Genomic DNA, 13,942 nt, shown 5'->3' with positions numbered 1-13,942 from the left:
GGTGGCGGCTGGGGCAGTGCAGCGAGGGTTACGTAGACTACACACAGCGGTAATAGCCAATGTTCCATAAGAGCTTGCCATGGGTTTGCCACACGTAGACACTGGCTCTTGTTTACATAGGCTGCCTGATTTGCACTTACCAACAAACCTGGGTAGCTTCTGGTGTCTGTATTCTCATTTTATGATGAAGAAGCTGCAGTGAGGAGGGGTAAAGTCACCTGCCCAAGTTTACATAGCTGATAAGTGGCAGAGCCAGAACCTGAGCCCACTGTCCAAGGTGAAGGTGCTTCCTAGCATGCTGGCCACCTCTAGGAAGGAGCTCAGCTGCACCACCCACTGGGGCAGATACACTCCCAGCAGCTGGGACTGGGCAGAGTGGCTCCACTTCCCCGGTGGGTCCTCAGTTTGCTAAGTGTTGGCTGCATGACTTGACTTTCTCAACAGTCCTTTGAGCAGCTGAGGTCATACTTAGATGTGACTTGGACTGGGACAACAGAGGAGCCCAGGTGAGAGCTGGCAGGCATGGGACCAGAGTGGAGATGTAGTTTTCCCCACCAGGTGGGTGGAGCCAGGTCTCTTCAAACCAGAGGGCACAATTGCTGTTTTTATTGTTCATGTTGACTGTAGCAAAAATAACTCAGTGCCTGTGAACCTCATCTGTGAAATGTAAATAACCCCTTCTCTGCCTTTTTTTTTTTTTTTTGAGACGGAATCTCGCTGTGTTGCCTAGGCTACAGTTCAAGACCAGCCTGACCAACATGGTGAAACCCTATCTCTACTAAAAATACACAGATTCTCTGCCTATCTTACTCTGCAGCATGGGAAATCGCTTAGATCAGAGGTTGGAAAGTGATAACTGTGTCCAGGCAGGCAAGTAGTGTGTTTACAGGAATGTGACTGAGCAACAGGGAAATGAGATTTTTCTTTTTTTTCTTTTTTTTTTTTGGAGATGGAGTCTCGCTCTGTCACCCAGGCTGGAGCGCAGTGGTGCACTCTTGGCTCACTGCAGCTTCCGCCTCCTGGGTTCAAGTGATTCTCCTGCCTCAGCCTCCCGAGTAGCTGGGACTACAGGCGCCTGCCACCACGCCCAGCTAATTTTTTGTGTTTTTAGTAGAGATGGGATTTCACCATGTTAGCCAGGATGATCTCTATCTCCTGACCTCGTGATCCACCCACCTCGGCCTCCTAAAGTGCTGGCATTACAGGTGTAAGCCACCATGCCCGGCCGAGGTTTCATTTTTAACTCAGACGTCAATCAAATTAACCGTATACAGATTTGAAAAGCTTTTCTTTATCTCTGTTAACGGAGAAAAGGAATGACTGCTTTCTTGTAAAAATGAAAATGTTCAGTTTTAAACTTACCAGTTCCTACCATTTTGAAATGTTCACTTATTTCTTACTTTATTATTATTATTTTTTTCTTGACACAAAGTCTCGCTCTGTTGGAGTGCAGTGGTGCGATCTCAGCTAACTGCAACCTCTGCCTCGTGGGTTCAAACAATTCTCATGCCTCAGCCTCCTGAGTAACTGGGATTACAGGCTTGTGCCACCATGCTCAGCTAATTTTTGTATTTTTAGTAGAGATAGGTTTCACCATGTTGGCCAGGCTGGTCTTGAACTCCTGACCTCAGGTGATCCGTCTGCCTCGGCCTCCCAAAGTGCTGGAATTACAGGTGTGAGCCAATGTGCCCAGCCATCATTTCTTACTTTTTGACAAAGGAGGTAGACATATTGGAGGGTTGACCTGAACTCCATAGATTCCCAGGGAGACAGTGCATGACTTTGATCAGCCCGTGTAGGGCATATTCACATTGACATCCAATTTTACCTGAGCCATTGGGATGGGATGCAAAGGCCTGACATGGTTTAGAAAGAAAGCATAACTCTGCAGTGCCAACTAGGATGGGGTGAATGGGATTCTGGCCTGAGTGTGACAACTAAGACAAGATTGCCGGCCCAGGTGCTGAGAAATGTAGCCTGAGAGCATGGTGCTGTTTTTCCTTTTGGAATCTAGTGAGGTGAAGTACCCGGTTCTCTGCTTTGGTACTGTGAGGGGCTTCTGCAGAGGTAGATGGAGTGGTGTTTGTCCTCAAGGCACTGACAAACTGCAAATGATACACGACAATGTCTCAATAGGTTCACCTTCCCAACCCTTCTCTGCTCTTGTACCCTCCACCTCCACTTAGCTGGTTGGCGTTCAATTGTTTGTTGATATGATTTACTTTCATGATTACATGTCAAAATATGTGATACAATTTTTAGCTCTGGATGGCAAACAGTTTCAACTTGGATGCCAACTCCACCCAGTGGGTGATGCCTGACTGGCGCAACATGTGACACTGCCTCAGGGTGCCAGGAGGGAGAGAGTGCTGTCTGATGACCAGTGGGAAGGTCTGCTATGGTGAGGGGATGGGGAGCAGAAGCAGCACGCATGTGATGGTCATTGGTTCATCCTGAGTACATTAGGCTTTCAAAAGCTGGGGGGAAATGATACTCAGACGAAATGAAACTCCTTAGTCTTCCCTTAAAGGGTGAAGTGGGATTTAGGCAAACAGAAGTGCTTTCTGTCTTGGAGAAGAGCAGACGTGAAGACAATACCTTCCAGTGAGTATGCAGCTATGCGGGAGGCTGTGGGAGCTGAGGGACTGGAGGCACGTGGAAGAGGAAGGAGTATTAGGCAGGGCAGGGGCGCTGTCCTTGCTGGAGCCATGACAGATGTCAGTTGGTTGTTGGTAGTTTGAGTGTAGACAGATTGCAGAGGTCCTCGGGGATGCCAGATGGAGGAATTTAGATGTGATGCAGCCCTGTGCTTCTCAAGAAGCCTTCCCAAATGCTCCGGACACAATTAGCTGCTCCATCTTCTCCACCTCAGAGGAGACTCCTAGTACTCTGCTTGAGCTTGGATTCTTGTCTGCTGTCCTGAAATGTTTATGTATTATCTGTCATCCTCCTTGAGGACATGAACAGTGTTTTAGCCATCTTTGAATCCCCGGTGCTCACGATCATGCCTGGTATGGAGCAGATACCCAGTGAGTGGTATTGAATTAAACTGAAATAGGGTCCCTGAACTGCCAGGTGAGATGGGGTGGAAGGTGGGCTGTGCCTTAGAGGTGAAGCTGGGTGCAGACGTGGGAGGCTGCCAAGCATAGAATGTACCCTCTGCCAAGGGAGCTCAGAGTCCATGTCCCTGGGATGTGCAGGATGGGAAGCAAGGCAAATCTGAAGCGTCAAGTTTACAAGAGTGTGCACAGCACAGGAAACCAGTTGAAATTGAAGATGGCACCAGAGAACGGACAAGACTGAAGGAGGGAATTTGGAAAGCTGAGCCTAGATGAATTCCCGGAGGCAGTGACTTACAGGGCTCGGAGACCCTGTGTATAGGGAAGCGCCGCTGAGCCTGTGGGTCAGAGGGAGTCCTCGGAGATGTTGTCTCTTGAGAAATGAGGAGCTACTGAAGATTCTGTCTCTCAGATACCTCAGCATTGTAGAGATGTGGAGTGATCCTACAGCCCATTGTGTTAATATTTAGTTAGGACTGCTTCATTTGCAGGTGACAAAAACTGAACCCAAACTGGCTTAATTTGGTGACTTTTATAACTGAAAAGCCCAAACGGGGAGGGAAGGGAAGGGAATTTTTGACTTCAGGCCCAACTTGATCCAGGGATGCATACTGTGGCCTCGGGGCCAGGTGCGTGCTTCTGAGTTTCGCTGGCTGACTGGCTGGCTGGCACACTTTCTCTTCATCTTTTGGCTTGGCTTTCCTTGGTGGGTGTTAGCTCTTCATCCCTATGTACCCCTGGCAACTCTAGGCTTGTGGCCTGTCAGGGCTGAATCCCGCCAACGAAAGAACTTCTTACCTAGTTACTGCAGGGAAAACCCCCAGACTCGCTCTCTTTGGACCTGGTTGGTGTGGGTTGGAGCATATGCCTAGCCCCGAACCGATAACCTTGGCTGCACGCCAACTCTTATTGCCCCTGGGATGAGAGCAGGAATGGAGCAGTTCCTGGGGAAAGGTCAGGGTGCTGTTACCCTTGGAGTTTTGCTGGGTGGCAAGGCCCTCGTTACCGCCCCATCCAGGCTAGCTGTTGTAATCTTGGCAGCAAAGCAGAAGCTGCTTTTGCTGTGCCCGTGAAGGGGAGAGCTCCCTGCCGGCCTCTGCCGCCCCAGACATGCTGCTGCCCTCTTTCCACAGACTGCGTGTCCTTGAAGCTGGGCTCCATAGAGCGGTCCACCAGGTCACCCTGCTGGCCACCTCCATTTGTCATCCCTGGGCATTCTAGATAGCGTCTTGGGCAGGGGCCTTGCCCCCTCTGGGTGATTGTGGGGTCACTGAACTGTTGTGGGATCTCGGGAGAAACCTCTTCAGAGAGTGTGCATCCACAGGGAGAAGTATATTCACACCTCCCACAGGCTGGGGAGCTGTCTCGCCTGTCCTCGGTCAGGGCGAGCCTTCCATTGTGAGGTGCTTTATAGTTTGCACAGCTCTACCCAACTTGTTACTTAATCTGGCTTTTACCATAACACTGCTGGGCAAGGCAAAGCAAGCATGATTGTCCCTGTTTTATGGATGAAAGAACTGGGGATCAGGAGGGCTAAATGTCTCAAACAGGGCATCACAGCTGTCGAGACTAGCATTAGACTCAGGGGACACAAATGTCACATAAAATTTGTACTTTTAAACCAAAGGTGAAGAAAGATGAAGGCAAACTGACTATTGTAGCCAGTTTCTTCATGTAAATGTGGTGCTAACGTACCCATCGGAGTTCCTCTAAGTGCATACTTCATTAATACCTGCAGGGGAAAAAATGAGCTCTATTTACAGCCAAGCGTGTCTGAGTCAAGGCCTGCCTGCCCACCAGCCTCCTGTGGTTTACCTACCAAAGTTTTACGAGAGGTTGAATCAGCTTGTGGAAGTTGTGTGATAGCACTGTGGCTCCCCTGGGTCACCTCCTGAACCGTGTAGGGTCGTGAGTGGGAGGGTGTCTCAGCAAGCCCAGCCTGAACGTGCACAATGGCCTCAAGTGACCCAGCCACTTGAAAAAGCCATTGCTCTCGGTTCTTGCTGCTCTTGCTTGGCCAGCTCTTACCTGGGGTCTCTGGGCCCTCACAGGGCCTCCCTGTGAAGCCTGTGCTTGGAGACTTTGCTCACCAGGTCACAGACAATTGTTGTTTTCCAGCTGGAAGAGATCATCTGATTTAGTCTGTTCATTTCACACATGAGAAACGGAGACCAAACCCCATACCGTGGCACCTGGGGCCCTTTGTGTCTGCCCTCCACTGTGTCCCTGTGGCCTCTCCCTCCCCTTCCCACCTGTCCTCATACCTTGTGCTCCAGCCACGTGGACCGCCCTGAACAGCTTGCCTTTGTGCTGGCTCCTCTTCTGGATGGAACACCCTGCCTGGAGCAGGGAGGGCCATGATGAGGGAGCAGGTGGCTGTGCTGAGCCTTTCCCTGACATGCACTCATGGACGTTTTCCTGGAACAGAGCAAAACCAGGGGGCCCTGGTATCATAGAACTTCTTAGTGGGAAGGGACATTGAATAATAGTTGGTCCAAACCTCTCATTTTGCCCATTTATTTATTCATTTATAAGTGCTGAATATCTATTTTTGTGACAGGCCTTGGGAATGCAATGATGCATGAAATAGAAATGATCTCTGGCTTTAAAGCAATGATAATTTATTGGGGGAGACAAATATTAAAGAGGTAATTTTAAAAAATTGACAAATAGCTACATAATTAGGGTGTACAACATGATGTTTTGATATATGCATCCACTGCGGAATGGCTAAATTAAACTCATATCTGTTACCTCACATGCTTATTTTTTGTGGTGAGAAAATTTAAAATATAGTCTTAGCAATTTTCAAGTATGCAATACATTGTTGTAACTGTAGCCACTGTTGTACAGTAGATCTCCTGAACTTACTCTTTCTAACTTTTGTATACTTTGAAATTTTGTGTATGTTGATGAGCATCTCCCCAATCTCCCTGACCCCCACCTCTGGAAATCATCGTTCTTCTCTCTGCTGCTGTGAGTTCAGTTTTTTAAGACTCCTCGTATAAGTGAGATCATGCAGTATTTGCCTTTCCGTGCCTGGCTTATTTAGCTTAGTGTCGTGTCCTCTAGGTTCACCCAGGTTATTGCGAATGACAAGATCTCCTTCTTTTTAAAGGCTGAATAGTATTTCATCGTGTATCTGTACCACATTTTCTTTACCCATTCATCCATTGATGAACATGGAGGTTAATTCCATGTCTTAGCTATTGTGAATAATGTTACGAAGAACATGGGCGTGGCAGATAGTTCTTTGACATACCGATTTCATTTCCTTTGTATATACATTCCCAGAAGTGGAATCACTGCATTATATGGTAATTCCACTCTTAATTTTTTGAGGACCTTCTATAACTGTTTTCCATAGTGGCAGTACTAATTTACACTCCTATCAACAGTGTACAAAGCTTCCCTCTTCTCCATATCTTTGCCAACACTTATCACTTGTCTTTTTGACAATAGCCATTCTGACGGATGTGAGGTGATGGCTCATTGTGGTTTTTATTTATATTTCCTTGATGATTAGTGATGGTGAGCAGTTTTTCATGTATCTGTTGGCTATTCGTGTGTCTTTTGAGAAATGTCCTTTCAGGCCCTTTGCCTGTTTTAACATCAGGTTGTTTTCTTTCTATTGAGTTGTTTGAGTTCCTTATCTATTTTTGATATTAACCCTTTATCAGATGAATGGTTTAAAAATCTTTTCTCCCATTTCATAGGTTGTCTCTTTATTCTGAGGGTTTTCCCTTTGTCGTGTGTAAGCGTTTTAGTTTGATGCAGTCCCATTTGTTTATTTTTGCTTATGTTGCCTGTGCCTACAGACTCGTATCTCAAAAATCTTTGCCCTAATGTCAAGAAGCTTTTACTCTGTGTGTTTCTGTAGTACTTTCACTGTTTTAGGTCTTAATGTTTAAGTCTTTGATCTATTTTGAGCTGATTTTTGTATATGGGGTGAGATAAGGGTCTGATTTCATTCCTCTGCATATGGATGTCCAGTTTTACCATACTGGTTATTGAAGAGACTGTCCTTTCCCCACTCTGTGTTCTTGGCACCTCTGTCAAAGATCAGTTGACCATAAATGCCTGGATTTATTTCTTGGCTTTCTGTTAAAGAGGTAATTTTTTAAAATTTAAATTTCTATTGTGAATTAGGGCTGTGAAGAAGTATAATGGGCTTTGACAGCATGTAACAGCAGGCTCTAATTTTGTCTGGGAGGTCAGTAAAGGTTTTGCTGAGGAAATGTCATTTAAGCTGAGCCTTGAAGGGCAAGCAGAGCCTAGTCTAATGAGAAAGAGGGATGGGGAGACTTTTTCAGAAAGAAGGGAACAGGATGTGGAATGGTTCCACCGTGGCCCAGGGCCACAGCATGAATCAGTGGCTGAGCCAGGACTAGCAGAAATCAGATATATGGCTCCAGGCCCTGTGTTCCTTGCATTCAACCCCACTGGGTGTGTTTTTGGCCCTGTATCACAGAGCTCTATGCTCATTCATCTGAAGAGGGAAGTTCATGTCCATGGGGCAGGCACTCTCGGTGGGTAAAGCAGGGAGGGCAAAGACGTGGAGGTGGGAAGGCGGCTGGCATGTGTGGGAGGGAGCAGGTTGGCCCACGACTTGGAGTGAAGCACTCTGACAGAGGAGAGGTGGGAAAGTTAGAGGAAGAGGAATCTAGGCAAGGATGAAAGGGTGAGGTCCTTAACCAAGGAGCTGCAGGTTGGTATAGCAGGGGAGGCCAGGTGAGATGTTGAGATCAGCTGTTGTCTCAGCAGTTTGAATCTCAGGCTTGTTCTAAAAAGGGTTTATGGTAACTTAGTATCATACGTATCCTGTGTGTGTTTTTTTAATACATATGCTAGGATCATAAAACCTCATGCTGTAATAGCCCCTACATGTCTAGATCTGTAGCTTTATTCCTTCCATTTTTTTTTCTTGTCTGCTTTCTAGTAGCACTTATGAGTACCTTACATATGTGTGATGCTACAGTTAAAGACAGAGAGGGCCCCTTTCAATAGAGAATCCAGGACTGCAGGGCACAGAAGGAATGAAAGGTGTCAGTGGGAGACGGGGACTTCTGGTAGAGTGTAAGCCAGAAAGCCTTCCCAAAGCCTTGGGCCACGTGGGTGGAAGAGCAAAACCGAGAAGTGACTCTTACCTGGCTGCATCAAGCCTCCGTTCACCTTTTGACAGCAGCTTGGGAGCTCTGTGAGGACAGGGTTCTGGCTTTGCTGAGGAGGATGCAGGTGCTCAGGGATGGACAGATAGACTGATAGACAAGCATTCATACCACAGCGCTAATAAGAGGATTCTTGAAATAGGAGAGTACCAAGTCTAATGAAGGATTCTGGCATCTCCCACCTCTTGCTAGTTGAGTTTCTGTTTCTCAAGATTCTGTATAGCATTAACTGGTTTGGAGATTATTAACTAGTTTAGAGAATATTGGTTTAGAGCCTGTCCTGTTGGTGAAATTTCACTGTTTGAAGAAGATACATCAGGTTTTAGAATTAGAATTGAGCCTTTGTTTCTCTAGTGGCTTGAATTTTGGCTGGGGTTGGTGGGGGGGAGGGGGGACTTCTGTCCATGTATAGGGTAGTTTCTGGACATTGTTTTTTAAAGGAAGGTTTGACTGGTCCTGCCCACTCAGGATCTCCTGCCAGGGAGAAGAAATCTCTGCTGGTGGGTGACTGAGTGCCCCAGGCGTGACTCTGCCTGGCACACGGAGGGGATGAGATGCAGGAATCATTTACTCTTTTCATTTACCTGGGGAAGGGCTGTTAAGGTACAGCTCCTGCTCAGGCCTTTTATACCAGGGATGCCTCATTTCATGTCTGGTTCCAGAGGGTTCCTGCTGGCCCCTTCTTCCGCCATCCCAGTCTTTCTTCCTCTGTGCTTCCATCCATCGTGGCCACAGACCTCAGTGTCTTCTGTGTGTTACCTCTCACCCAGCTGCTTTGGCTGGGCCCACAGTCCCGCCTTGCCTGGTTAGGAACCTGTCTTTCTTGCTGGCTTCCTTTTCAAATTGTTAATTCAACATTCTTTTCTCAAATGAACAATCCTCTTGTAAAGCAAGTAATTATCCCACTTCTCCTGAACGACGTTTTGCAATATTTAAAAATAATACTTCGTGTGTTGAATGTGGAGGTATACCTGTTTCATAGGATTCCTTTTTAGTGGCAGGATTGAGGACCAGGATGACACTGGCTTCTAGATAAACTGGTCTGCCTGCTCTCCAGGCTGCGATTGTTCAGTTGGCATCATGGTAGAATCTCTGTAATAAAGAATTGTATTAAAGGAAGTTTGTATTTCTTATAAAGAATCCCATCAAATAATTCACTAAGGATTTTGGAAAGAGAAACCAAATTATTTAAAAAGCAGGGAGAGGGCAAAGGAGAAGGAAAAAGAACGTTTAACGATTCATTTATACTAATGGCCCTTGTGTTATTGTGGCAAAATTACTTCTAAATAAAAGTGAAAGAGGTAAAGCCAGCTCTGTTTGGGAGGTGTACTGTCTGTTCTCTGCGTTGCTTTTCTGCTCTGAAGTATAGTGTGCTGTCTTGACGTAGGGATGTAACTGCTATGAATATTGATGGCAGCAAAAGCTTTTTTTTTTTTCTGTCTGGCCTAGTAAATAAAGCAGCAAGGATAAAAAGGGATGAATTGTAAAATCAGTGTGCTGTTTTTAGCTTCTCTGGTTCCCTTAGAACTCTTAAGTCTCAAACATATTGACAGTCTGCATTTGGTGGTCAGGGTCTGATGTGAGCACAGTGGGTTGGCATTTTCAGGGATTTCTGCCTCTGGTTAAAGTAACAGAGTTCCTTTTTCTTTGAGCTTTCAGAGTTAATGTTATGGCTTCATTGAGGCCTTCCTGTATCTTTCCCTCTCTCCAGTGGCAACGCTGGTGCCTGCTTAGAATACCAGTGGCATGAGTGTGCGATCATTCCTCCAACAGCCACGCCTCGCATGCCTCCTGAGCGAGCACTCCCTTGGGGGATATGGCAGGGAACGGGGCAATGGGGAATCTGGACAGTAAGCAAGGAAGGGCATCCTTGTAGCTCTGAGCGTAGCATCTCATGTAGCTGTATGAAGGGCATGGGGGAAGAAGGCACGGGGGCATGGGATGAGCCTGGCTGAGAACAGGACTGGTCTGAAGGTCTAGAGGGGGCATGAGTATAGAGGTTGGAGATGAGCTAGGCTTCTAACACACTGATGCTGGCGAACTCTCAAAACACACACACACACAATTCGTTCACTAGACTGTTGTAATGGTGTTCTGAGGAGCAAAGGGAGCTCTGGAGGGCAAGTGTTTAGAAATGACAGGAATCACAACAGCCCTGTCCTTGAGAGGAAGCCCTGTTATATGACCAGTGAAGAGTGGAGAATGGGGGCAAAGGCTGGGATGCATGGCCATGGCTGCATGGTCCCCCTGGTGGTCAAGAGGGAGGATACCTGTGGCACGACAAAGGGAAGTTCTGCCTGGCACGGCCGGTGACAGAGGGGCAGCCATTCTGGCAACAGACAGCCAGAGCCCAGGGGCGACACAGGCGAGGCTCCCATTTAAATGCACAAGGGTGCTGGGGATACTGCAAGCAAACATTTAACAGGTGACAGTTCCTCAAAGGGTCAGGCTTATGGGAATCATCCTAAATTTCGTGTTTTTAAAAATGTTTCTGAATAAAAAGTGTTCTCTTCAGAAACGTAAAATTTCTTTAAAAATACACATTTGCCTATTGCATAAAAATAAGTCTGTAATAATGATAACATATAACACAGCAAAGTGCTTTTTTCCCCCCTGGAATCAGTTGTGAAAAGGAGGGGTTGGCCTGATCGGAGGGCTGAAGATCTAGAATCTCTCTCGTCAGTTACTACTTTTGTGACTCTTGAGAAATTCTCTGTGTCTACATTCAAAACTTCCCCCTCCTCACACCTTCCCCCACACCAACAGAATAAATGACAGGTACCATGGTGGGGACATTTTTCTGGCTCCTGGTACGGTGCCTGTCATTTAGAAATGGTGTTCATGTAAGTGTTTCCTGAGCCTAATTTATTTTGATCTCTTGCACTAGGCATTTTAATGAGTGAATTTCATGACCTCCGTTTCTCTAAGGTATTGGTAACTTTTCAGGTCCCACTCATAGTAGTGTAGGACTCTAGTTCATATTGAAAAGTTACAGTTGCTGATGATACTTTGTTATTTAAATAGCTTCATACGGGGAATGCTTCTTGTAAAGTTAATTGCCCACATCTCTGTCGGTCAATGTTTCTATTGAAACTGAAGCTGCATAAAGAAAACATTTATAAAAGAGGAAAGAGTCAAAGTTTTTAGACTTGCTGATTGATATATTTTCCATAGCTCATGGAGTTGCATGGGTTGGAACTGGAAAGGTTCTAAGAGTCATTTAGCCCATGAGCGGCACCTGTGAGGTCTGTGGCAGTCAGATGGGCATGGCTGCTGGGGTGGATACAAGAGAAAAGGTCAGAGGCTCTGCCTAGGTTTCCTGGGAAAGGGCCTGGTGACCTGTCACAAGTTCAGCCAGGAGAGGCGGCATGCCAATAAGCAGGCAGGGTGTTTGCCATCCTGAATTCACTTCCCTTATTGTGCGGATGCAGAAACTTATGCCCAGAGGAGGGGAAGGACTTGCTCAGGGTCACCTTGCTACTCAGTGACAAAGCTGACTCTGACTTCGAACTCAGACATAAACCCAAGAAGAAGAGAGGGTCAAAACAGATGCATCTTCATTTCTTCCAGAGGATGAATTTCTTCTGTTCAAAGCCACCATTTGAATCTTTGTTGTGCCCTTGTGCTTTTCTGGGCCTGATTTGGCAACCTCAGAAGGAGAGCATGCTGCGTTTTGCAAATGTGTGCAAATAACAAACATGCCCGTTATGTCCTAAGCAGACTCATCACACACGCATTGGGGCAGGTGGCAAAATGCAGTCATACAGCCTGGAACGAGAAGTGTTGCACACGTAGTTGCTTATGAGAAATTCAGTGTTAGAATGTAAATGCCTTCCTGGCCCAGGGGCAGTATAATTGTTCCATTTCTCATAATAAAATGCTTATATGTCTAAGATGTTGATTCTAATCTCTCTTCCTTTTTCTGTCTCCTCTTCCTCCCCTGCCCCTACTTTTTTGGTATGTTTCTTTGTTTTTCTTCACAGGAAAAAGTAGAATATGCCTTCCTGATTATTTTTACAGTCGAGACATTTTTGAAGATTATAGCGTATGGATTATTGCTACATCCTAATGCTTATGTTAGGAATGGATGGAATTTACTGGATTTTGTTATAGTAATAGTAGGGTAAGTCCCTTTTACTTTGGGGAAATGTTGATTTGGAAAATGGAAAATGGGAGGTGGAGGTTGGGGGGAACGGTAACAAAACAGTCTTTTTAGGGAATGTTGTTGCTCTTTTATGCCAGCTGTTGCACCAGAACCTCTCAGGAGTTCTTTTAACGCTGATGCTGCTGCTGTCAATCTCTGGGCAGAGACTGGTTTGAAATTCTCTCGTTGTTACTCCCCTTTTTAGTAACATGTTATAGATGGGAGTGTAAGCTCCTAATGTGAGAGGCTTTACCTAACAGGGTCTTGGATCTCCAGAAATAGACCAATCCTGTTGGTGATTAGAGTCAAGTGAGTAGAGCTTTTAATACTTAGTGCCAATGTTAAGTTAAAAAAAAAAGTAAAAAGTAATAAAACCTTCATAGCAGTGAGGTACTCTGCCATTTAACATCCCTTGAGCAAAGCTATTAATTTTCTTTCTTCTTTTTTTTTTTTTTGCTGACTTGTGGGAGAAACTCTGGCATACTACAATTCCATTTTAAATAACGAAACAAGTGTCTGGATAATGTCATGTATCTGGCATAAAATGAAATAAGCTAGAAAATGCAGAGAAGCAGGTGTTCCACCAAAATCCTGTTGCAGGAAGAAGGCATCAGTAGTTTTAGTTAAAGGAGAATGTTAAAATAAAAAATAGTGGCCTGTGTTATTTTAGTCCTTCCACACCTGGAAATGCTGCCAGGAAGAGAAAAATGAATCCATGTTACAGGAATGCTGGGTCTTTGGACCAAATACCCATGTAGGAAGATAAGATATATCCTTTTTCCCAGTCTTAGTTATGCTAACTGTAAAGTGAGTTGCTCCTAAAATTATGTTTTTGTAAAGAGAGGTTTTTAAATAGCCTCTCTGTTTTCATCTTCATGACTTCAGTGAACTGCCTTTTACAGTTGAGCAAGGTGATTTTTCTTGTGGATTATCCTTTTATCATGAATCTTTTGCCTTTTCATTGGAAATGAAATCTGCTGGGTATTGGGAGAGTGGAATTGGTTGTGGGTCTTCCTATGTCCTTTCAACCTAGGAAGTTAATATGAGATCCTGATTGCCCGATGGGACAGTTAGACTTGTGGGAAACAAGTTAGCTTTTGCAAAAACCCCGCGGCACATTGGCATTTAAGGCATCATTGCAAAAGAAGTGCACCAAAATGAATAGGTGGCAGATATGTGCCATACTTTCCTGTATTTGGTGGACTCTGTCAAGGAATGGCAGGCGGGAGCCTTGCAGGTATGTTGGTTCTGGGATAATCTGGCTGTGCCTCTTCTGCCACTGGAGTTTTTGTTCAGCTGGGAATGGAGATGCTTAGACCCATTTCTTTCATCACCATGCTATGATCACCTCAGATTTCTGCCTGGAGACATTTTTCACACTACAGCACAGCACAAGGACAGGGAACCAAGTGGAGCATGGTGGTCTTATTGAGTTAAGGAGACAGAGACGAGAGTTTGGGGAGGCAGAATATGGGAAGGGTGGGAGCTATTTAGAGAAAGAGCTTCATAAATATGCCTTAGAGTCCTCTTCAGTTTTGGCTGAGGGCTAAGCTACACCTACACGGAGTTGT

General features: G+C 45.6%; 1 protein-coding gene across 4 annotated transcripts in view; it reads left to right on the top strand.

The window, feature by feature from the left end:
• CACNA1D (calcium channel, voltage-dependent, L type, alpha 1D subunit) overlaps positions 1–13,942 on the top strand; it is a 326,299-nt gene that overhangs the window by 146,727 nt on the left and 165,630 nt on the right. For all 4 annotated transcript variants that reach the window (XM_011986180.1, XM_011986179.1, XM_011986182.1 and 1 more), the window contains exon 4: positions 12,211–12,350. In XM_011986180.1, the coding sequence (XP_011841570.1) occupies positions 12,211–12,350 (140 nt within the window). The remainder of the gene's footprint in view (positions 1–12,210; positions 12,351–13,942) is intronic.

The sequence above is a fragment of the Mandrillus leucophaeus genome, unplaced genomic scaffold (genome assembly GCF_000951045.1).
Source record: "Mandrillus leucophaeus isolate KB7577 unplaced genomic scaffold, Mleu.le_1.0 Scaffold296, whole genome shotgun sequence".
Classification (NCBI taxonomy): Eukaryota; Metazoa; Chordata; class Mammalia; order Primates; family Cercopithecidae; genus Mandrillus; species Mandrillus leucophaeus.
This window is presented reverse-complemented; position numbering and strand designations above follow the sequence as displayed.